Source organism: Gossypium hirsutum, chromosome A08 (assembly GCF_007990345.1).
Source record: "Gossypium hirsutum isolate 1008001.06 chromosome A08, Gossypium_hirsutum_v2.1, whole genome shotgun sequence".
Classification (NCBI taxonomy): Eukaryota; Viridiplantae; Streptophyta; class Magnoliopsida; order Malvales; family Malvaceae; genus Gossypium; species Gossypium hirsutum.
In genome coordinates, this window is record NC_053431.1 from 110,555,746 (window position 1) to 110,564,933 (window position 9,188).

Sequence of the window (9,188 nt, forward strand, 5' to 3'; positions counted from 1 at the left end):
AAAAAGAAGAAGTAGGAGCTTAATTGCTTTAAAAAAAAAGATTTGAAGACTTTTTTGATACATTTTAAAAGTTCAAGTACCAAAAAAATACAAAAAAAAGTATGAGCTTAATTTCTTTTTTAAAAAAATTTAAGAGCTTTTTGCACCCTTAAACCTTCTTTATATGTATTAATTAAGCTTCTTTTCCTCGAGTTAATACACTAAATAGCCAAAGGAGACATTAATATTTTTATATAGATTTTGTATACAAATGATGAAAAGACATTTATCCCCTAAGTGCTTTAGCAGATTAGTTTTTCCCTCCTTTCATTTGTTTAATTATTGTTATATGTTGGCAATGTGAATTAGTCATTCACCGACATATTCAATTAAATTTTGACTATCAACCGTCATCATTAGTTTTGCAGTTTGTAATAAAGAGTAAAATAACTAATTAAGAAAATAATTATCAACCATAAGTACAGTCACATTACTTCATCTTTCGGCGGCCTTTTCATTGTCAGTTCTTGTTTTTCATTCAAATTTATTAGAAATTTGAGAGTTTCGAAGAGAAAGCTTTGTTGAAGAAATGGAAATTTCAAACAAAATACAAAATGCTTATATAGTTAATGTAAAAGGAGCTAATTCATGAATTGAAGAATTAGAAAGTCGCGACCATAACCAAAACAGTGATGTCCCTAAAATCTTGAATGATTTGTTTGGGTTCTGTGATGATGATAATTTATTGAACAGAGAAAGGAAGAAATGACAAATCATCTGATGGGGGTTTTCGTTCAAACACAAACAATGTTGATTCGATTCAATGTGAAGAATTGATTATTACATTATGTTTGGTAGTCATTCCCTCCTTAGTAATACTTTTGTTTGGTTCACCGTTTCTTCATTCGGCCGAATTACTTAAATATTTCTATTCTCTCGAATGCGTAATAGGGATTCAATGCTAAAAGCTTTGAATGACCATTCCTACCATTGCCGAATAGAAATGAAGAAAATTCTTTCCAAAATCTCCTTCAAACTTTCTCTACAATTTTATCACAGCAATACCCTTTCAGGTTAGCAGATTTTTCTTTTCAAGTTTAATTTCATCTGGTTTCTGTTCTTGCAATAATCAAATTTTGTTTTAGAAGAGTTTTGGTGGGGTTTTCTTTAAAATTTCTAAAAAAAATAAGCTACAACTCAACTCCCAAATCTCTGTCTTTTGGGGGAGATAATGTTTCGTTTTCTCTTATGGGAAACCTACGGATTAGAATTGAATTGCAAGGAGTCAATCGTAATCATCATATCGATCTCTTCCTCTTAATGCTTATTTTATTATTTCGATTTTGCTGCTGGAGACGAGAAAAATAAACTAATTAAAGGAGGAGATAACTCAAATTTTGATGAATTTATATTATCTGTAATACTCACACATACCCCTTTTGCAATATTTTTCCTTCTTTAAATCAGAGTTTTATCCAAATTTCTTACTGATAATCACTTAATTTTCATTATTGTATTTTACAGTATTTCAGATTAGGAGATATGGTGCAACAGACAAAAAATTATTAAGAAATCTACATTATAGTGCTTTGGAGCAGACACAAATTGATGTCCAGACACTAGAGGGTCAAATGGAACCAGAAGTTCTGCTAGCAGGCAATATAGACGGCTCATTCAGGTATAAATGGAGTTGGAAATAGATATAGATGTATCTGCATCCTCTTCCAAGTACAAGATGCCTCCGATTTCCTATTATTGTACTATAAATTCTAGTACTTTATTTGGATCTACAATTTATTAACATGGGGCATTACTTGTTGGCATTTCTTTGTGTTTATCACATTTATTGGTGTCAAAATACAATGCTGAAGTGTGTCATCTGTTACTCTGTTTTGAGTAATGACCTCTAATTTGAAATGGTTGTGTCAGTTCTTCCAGTGCTCATGCATCAGGGTTGGGTGACCTAAACATGCCATACTTCTTGCAACTTGCTGTCAAGTGCGATAAAAATTAGGTCTCCTTTTCAATTTTGTTGCTACATTGGAACCTCTACATATCTTGCTCATCTTTTCGTTCTGCCAATGATCTGCTATTCTTTTTGGCGTTACCATCTAACATTACATATCCCTTCCTATTGTTGTATTGGAGCTTTTACATGTTGTGATGCATGGTGCATTCTGTCACTACTGCAACATAGACGCAGATGCACTTGTTCTTTCTCACTTCCATTTTTCCGTTCACTGTCTATTACATTGTATTTCTAAGCATTTGTCTCGTCGATTTGTTATTTTCAACTGGCTTCTATTGTGACATATGTTTAGCTTCTTTCGATGGCATTGCAAAGGAACTTATATATTATCCATTTTCTTTGAAACATTCTATTAGTGTTGTGGATACTGTTTAGCTATAGTTTTTGAAGTTTGGTTTTCTTGCAGTCTCTTAAAGGTTGGAAGTGAACTCCATTTTGACTATGGGATCACACGCATTCTAGATCGTGTTTGGCCTTCCGCCAAAGGGGATGTGGAGAGTGATGAAATGCCTCCGTATGTCTCAAGGCCTGCAGCTGCTCCACTTCATGTCGTTAAGAATATCTTGTATAAGATTGTGTGAAAAGCAATCTTTTTCTACAAACAATGCTCACTGTATCCTTTAGTGATCACTTATCTTGACAGGTTCTTAAATATAATGAAGACATTAATTCCTGAAATCTTCATCTTCTCTGTCATCTGGATAACCTATAGTTCTGTGGTTTATGAAGCATGGATGTCGAGACCATTTTCGAAAAACGAGAATTGACCTTTTTTTTAAATAAAAGTTTGAAGTCGCCACCAATCCTTTTAGTTTAGGTGAAATCGGATCACCTAATAAAACATTTATTCAGTTTATTTGAAATAAAAAATGAAATGAACAATTTAAAGTAGACAAGTTGGTAATTTCAATTATAAATCAATACACGAAACTAAAAAACGAGGTAACTAATATGGAACATGTACATGGCTAATGTACTGCACCATTTATCAACAATAATACAAAGGTGTAAAATATACAAATTAAAACCCACAAAATAATAAAAAAAACAAAAAATAATACATAAAATAAATTATATATATATAACAGACAATACATGCAAAACTTTGAAATAGATTATAAATGAATGAAAATAAAAATAATTAATGCATAGAATATAAAGTTTATTATATAAATGAATTTTAAAATAAAGATTATAAGCTGAAATTTAAAATTAATGCTGTACAAAACAATTTAAAATAAAATAAATACAAATATAATGTTAATTATATACATAAAAATAATGATGTATGCCATGCAAAATTTTAAAACAAATAATGTGCATGAAGTGTAACACTTAGTAAAAATAATACATATAAAATAATAATGGATGAGAGTGTAAAAAATACATAGTAATAGGATCTTTAAGAGAAATAAATTTTATATAACTAAGTTTAAAAGAAAAATATAAATACAAAACAATCATGAAATTGAAAATGTACAGAAAATAACTAATTTTAATGTAAACTATATATATAATAGGGTAATTAAATTAAAACACAATATGATATAAAAGAATATCTTAAAATAATAACTATATCATTAAACGGTAAAGAAACAAGTGAAAGTAAAAAAAAAAAGATTAAAACAAGGCACGACCATTAAAATAGTTCAAAATATATATTCAAATAATAAAAAAATGTTAAATAAATTAAAAACTAAAGCATTATACTTATTGAAATAGAAACTTAATTGAAACAGATCCAAACTAAAAGGGATAATTTATAAATGAAATAAACCATTGAATAAAAAAATAAGGACCAAAGTGCAATGCGCATGGATGCCCAAGGATTAGAGTTGCAAACATCCCAGTCGCCCAAAACGCTGTGTTCCAACATGCGCACTTAAATGGCTCAAGGACCAGATTGAAACCAAAATTAAATTGCTGGGTCAAATAAAAAATAAAAATAAAAACATGGAAATGACGAGATTGAATAGCCACGAAAATGCGGAAGGACTTAGGGAGCAAATTGCCCCTTTATTGAAACGCGCGGATCCTCCCCGGGTCGGGTCACATGAGCGGGTTGAGGCCTTAAAACGACGTCGCTTAGACGTCTAGGCCTCAGGCACCAAATGGTGCCGTTTTATATGCGGTATAACCCCATTTTTGTTGAACTTCATTTGATCTGCTGCCCCCCTTTTTAAAAAAAAAAAGAAAACAACACCCCTTTCCCCAAATCTTTAGGGTTTCGGCCTAGAAGCCACCTTTGAGGGTCATCGGTGCTTCTCGCACCTCCATCTCTGCTGAAGATTCAAGGGGAGCATCCAGGTAACCCTCTTCTCTCGATTTTACTTAAAAACAACTTGTAAAGAAACAAAAAAGAAAAGAAGAAACAAGAATACGAAGAGAGAAAGAGCGAAAGACAACCTTCTGAATCCACAATATGATTTTTATTGCTTATTGACTTTTGTTTGTATTCTTTTTTTTTGTATTCGTTAAAAAAAAAGACCCCTTTTACATTCGATCCTCTTTGGTTTTATAGCTGAATGAAAGAAAAACCAAAAACTTCTTTGCTGCTGTCCCTTTTTTGTGTTTGTTTACAGGTGCATGTATGGGCATGCCATTGACGTGGAGTGGTGGAGCAGCGCACGACGCGGGGCGTGTGAAGGTTGTTCGGCAGTTGAGGGCCACGGCGTAAAATGGTTGGGATAGGGTTTGTTTGGGGTTTGGGTAGTTGGACTAGTTTGGGCTTGGGGTTTTATGCCTAGGTCTTTAGTTTGGGTTGTAATTTTGGATTAATTTGGCTATTGGGCCCCGGGCTAAAATCAGGCTTTACAGCTGCCCTTAAAAGGGCCAATTTTGCCCGGTCTTGTTGAGTCTTGATTTTTTGATGCCTCTTTTCTTCAGGTAGCCTCGCTTTAACCCACTGCCTCTTCAGGGGGTATAGGAATTTTCATTTCAATTTGCTCCACTATTGCTTAGGGAGATATGATTTGTAATTTTCAGCCTGCTCCACTGCTGCTTAGGGAGATAAGATCTGCACTCTTCAGCCTGTTCCACTACTACTTAGGGAGATAGGGTTGGTGGCTTGAATCTGCTCCATTGTCACTATATAGAGATAAGATTCGTCGTCTTCGATCTGCTCCGCTACTACTTAGGGAGATAAGATCTGCAATCTTCAGCCTGTTCCACTACTGCTTAGGGAGATAAGGCTGCTGGCTGAAAACTGCTCCATTGCCACTACATGGAGATAAGATTCACCGTCTTCGATCTGCTCCACTACTGCTTAGGGAGATAAGATCTACAATCTTTAGCCTGTTCCACTACTGCTTAGGGAGATAAGACTGGTGGCTTGAATCTGCTCCATTTTCGCTACATGGAGATACGATTCATCGTCCTCGATCTGCTCCACTACTGCTTAGGGAGATAAGATCTGCAATCTTTAGCCTGTTCAACTACTGCTTAGAGAGATAAGGCTGGTGGCTTGAATCTGTTCCATTTCTGCTACATGGAGATACGATTCATCGTCTTCGATCTGTTCCACTACTGCTTAGGGAGATAAGATCTGTAATTTTCAGCCTGTTCCACTACTGCTTAGGGAGATAGGGCTGGTGGCTTGAATTTGCTCCATTGCCGCTACATGGAGATAAGATTTGTCATCTTCGATCTGCTCCACTACTACTTAGGGAGATAAGATCTGCAATCTTTAGCCTGTTCCGCTACTGCTTAGGGAGATAAGGCTGCTGGCTTGAATCTGCTCTATTGCCGCTACATGGAGATAAGGTTTGTCATCTTCGATCTGCTCCACTACTACTTAGGGAGATAAGATCTGCAATCTTCAGCCTGTTCCACTACTGCTTAGGGAGATAAGGCTGCTGGCTTGAATCTGCTCCATTTTTGCTACATGGAGATACGATTCATCGTCTTCGATCTGCTCCACTACTGCTTAGGGAGATAAGATCTATAATTTTCAGCTTGTTCCACTACTGCTTAGGGAGATAAGGCTGGTGGCTTGAATCTGCTCTATTTCCACTACATAGAGATACAATTCATCGTCTTTGATCTACTCCACTACTGCTTAGGGAGATAATATCTGCAATCTTTAGCCTGTTCCACTACTGCTTAGAGAGATAAGGCAAGTTGAAATTTGTAACTTCAACCAAACTTGCTACATTATCCTCTTGGGGACATACCTGTAAAAATTGGTTTCATAGGCCTATGTTTATGTCTAATGATTAGGATGCCATGATAAGAATGAGTCAAATGCTCCTAACTAGATGTATTATGAATGACATTTGTATGAATGTAGAATGTCATTAGAATGCCTTTTTTAACATTTGAGCTATTATTGCTTGCTGTTTATCTAGACCGTATCATTGGCGTATGTCTTCTTGTTCAACTGACAGAAAATTTGAAGTTTTCTCAAGTATTTTTAGCCCTTAGGCTTGGTGAGTTCTAAATAATTGTCCTGCTTCAGGTTATTGCACATTTTAGAAGCTTCTAGAGTAATGTGCAGAACTCCTTTTGTGAAAGTGTTATTAGTCCATTAATTATTATTTCAATACGAAATGCTTAAAAAGATCATAAAAATGGACAAAATTATAATTTATTAGGATCAAAATCTGAAAAGAACGAATTAATCAAAGAAAACAAAAATTACCGGGATACAAAAAATAGGTAAGGGGGAAAAATAAGTGCCCCAAATAGCGCAGTTTGAGTTTCTCCGTACGAACTCTCCGAGAACCATTTTGAGCTTAACATGTGCCTAGGAAATCTAGAATACTTCGTTGATGCCCCAAGATGTAGCATACTTCCTCTTTGTTAATTCAAGCATAGCAGACTATCACATGCCTCCTCTTCAATTGAAATTTGAATTGCCCTTTTCGGGTTTTCAATCCAAAACCCCTTTGGTCTCGAGGCGCCCTTTGCGAGTTTTCACCTCGGCCTCTCCTCTTTTTTTTTAAAGTGCCCTTTATGGGTTTTCGCCTTGACCTCTCCCTTTTTAGGTGAAGTACTTCTTGACTGAATCTGAATTTATTGGGTTGGAAAGGCTTTTACCATCCATCTTCGTTAATATCAGCGCTTCCCCAGAAAAAGCCTTCTTTACCACATAGGGTCCTTCCCAGTTTGGCATCCATTTCCCCCTGAAGTCTTTTTGCATAGGGAGGATCTGTTTCAATACCAAGTCCCCCTCATGGAATTCTCTGCGGTGAACCTTTTTGTTGTAAGCTCGCATCATTCGCTTCTAGTACATTTGACCATGAAAGATAGCCTTTAGCCTCTTTTCTTCAATCAAGTTCAGTTGATCATATTGGGATTGGATCCATTCTGCTTTGTCTAGCTTTAATTATGATAAAACTCGGAGAGAAGGAATTTCAACTTCAATAGGCAAAACTACCTTCATCCCATAAACCAAAGAGTAAGGTGTTTCCCCGGTAGAAGTTCTGACAGATGTTCGATAGGCAAAAAGAGCAAATGGTAACTTTCCATGCCAATCTTTATAGGTCTCAGTCATTTTTCCCACGATCTTCTTGATATTTTTATTAGCTGCCTCAACTGCACCATTCATTTTCGGGCGATACGGTGACGAGTTGTGGTGCTTAATTTTGAACTGACTGTAAACCTCCACTATCACGCTGTTATTTAAATTTAACACGTTGTCAGATACGATCCTTTCCGGCATGCCATATCGACATATGATCTCTTTCTTTAAGAACTTATTGACTGTCGACTTTGTGACTTTGACGTATGAAGCAGCCTTTACCAATTTGGTGAAGTAATCGATAACAACAAAAATGAATCAATGTCCGTTAGAAGCCTTCGGCGAAGTCGACCCAATGACGTCCATGGCCCACATTGAGAAAGGCCACGGAGAAGTCATAACATGAAGAGGTGAAGGAGGCACATAGATCTTATCTCTATAAATTTGACACTTATGGCATTTCTTGGCGTAATTGATGCAATCTCCTTCCATCGTGGACTGGTAATACTCGAATCTCATGATTTTTCTGGCCATTGTGAACCCATTAGCATGTGTCCCGCAGACACCTTCATTGAATTCCTCTAGAATTTCCTTAGCTTTAACAGCATCAACACATCTTAACAACACCTGATCTTTCCTCCTTTTATACAGGATCTCTCCGTCTAAGACATAGTCGCTAGCCAGCCTTCTCAACTTTTTCTTATCATTTTCAGTTGCCTGATCAGGGTATTCACGGTTCTTCACATACCGTAGAATATCATGATACCAAGGATAATCATTTCTCTTCTCCTCTTCGTCGATATTGTAGTAATGAGCTGGAGCCTCACAAATACTCATCTGGATCTACTTCATATCCTCTCGTTTATTTACTCTAATCATAGAGGCTAACGTAACTAAGGCATCAACCATCTGATTTTCATCTCGCGGGAGGTAACGGAAAGTGATATCATCAAACACCTTAATTAAATCCAGAACTAGCTCTCGATAGTTGATCAACTTTGGGTCTCTTGTTTCCCATTCACCATCGAGTTGGTAGATCACCAGTGCGAAATCTCTATATACCTCTAACACCTTGATTTTATGCTCTATGGCTGCACAGATTTTCATGATACATGCATCGTACTCTGTCATATTATTTGTACAATCAAAATCCAATTTGCAAGTGAATGGATAATGATCTCCACTTGGGGATATCAGGACTGCCTTAATTCCATTACCAACGGCGTTTGATGCTCCGTTAAAATTTAGTTTCTAAGGAAGATCTTCTGGGGTGTCTTCTTCGGTAGTTGCCACATACATTGGATATTTATTAGAAAAATCAAAGTTCAAAGGCTCGTAATCTTCTAAAGCTCTACTGGCTAGACAATCTGCTATTGTGCTCCCCTTCACAGCCTTCTGGTTCACATAGATCATGTCGAATTCGGAGAGCAGAATTTGCTATCGGACCATCCTTCCATTCAGAGCGGCTGACTCCATCATGTACTTAAGAGGGTCTAATTTCAAGATTAACCAAGTTGTGTGATACAACATGTACTACCTCAATCTCCGAGTTGTGTAAACCAAAGTACAATATAGTTTCTCAATTGGAAAGCATCTCATTTCACACTAAGTGAATTTCTTACTGAGGTAGTATATCGCCTTTTCTTTCTTTCCTGTCTCGTCGTGTTGACCAAGCACACATCCCATTGAATTGTCAAATATTGTTAAATACAATATCAA

The 9,188-nt window shown here is 36.2% G+C and overlaps 1 protein-coding gene across 2 annotated transcripts; it reads left to right on the top strand.

Annotated features, from left to right (window-relative positions):
- Positions 1-486: 486 nt before the first annotated feature.
- LOC107929436 (uncharacterized) lies at positions 487-2,758 on the top strand. Of its 2 annotated transcripts, XM_041074406.1 has the most exons (4): positions 487-833; positions 931-1,052; positions 1,504-1,657; positions 2,415-2,758. In XM_041074406.1, exons 2-4 carry the CDS (start codon positions 938-940, stop codon positions 2,587-2,589), a joined length of 444 nt encoding a protein of 147 aa, XP_040930340.1. In that variant the 5' UTR covers positions 487-833; positions 931-937; the 3' UTR covers positions 2,590-2,758. The 2 variants fall into 2 exon arrangements, with proteins under 2 accessions (XP_040930340.1, XP_016716344.1); XM_016860855.2 differs by having other exon boundaries at positions 487-1,052.
- The last annotated feature ends 6,430 nt before the right edge of the window (positions 2,759-9,188 follow it).

What these genes read in the sequence shown, in the direction of transcription:
- LOC107929436 (XM_016860855.2), top strand. Translation starts at nt 920, where the DNA reads ATGCGTAATAGGGATTCAATGCTAAAAGCTTTGAATGACCATTCCTAC. An exon ending in TCACAGCAATACCCTTTCAG is followed by an intron (nt 1,053 to 1,503) that starts GTTAGCAGATTT and finishes TGTATTTTACAG; the next exon opens with TATTTCAGATTAGGAGATAT. An exon ending in AATATAGACGGCTCATTCAG is followed by an intron (nt 1,658 to 2,414) that starts GTATAAATGGAG and finishes GTTTTCTTGCAG; the next exon opens with TCTCTTAAAGGTTGGAAGTG.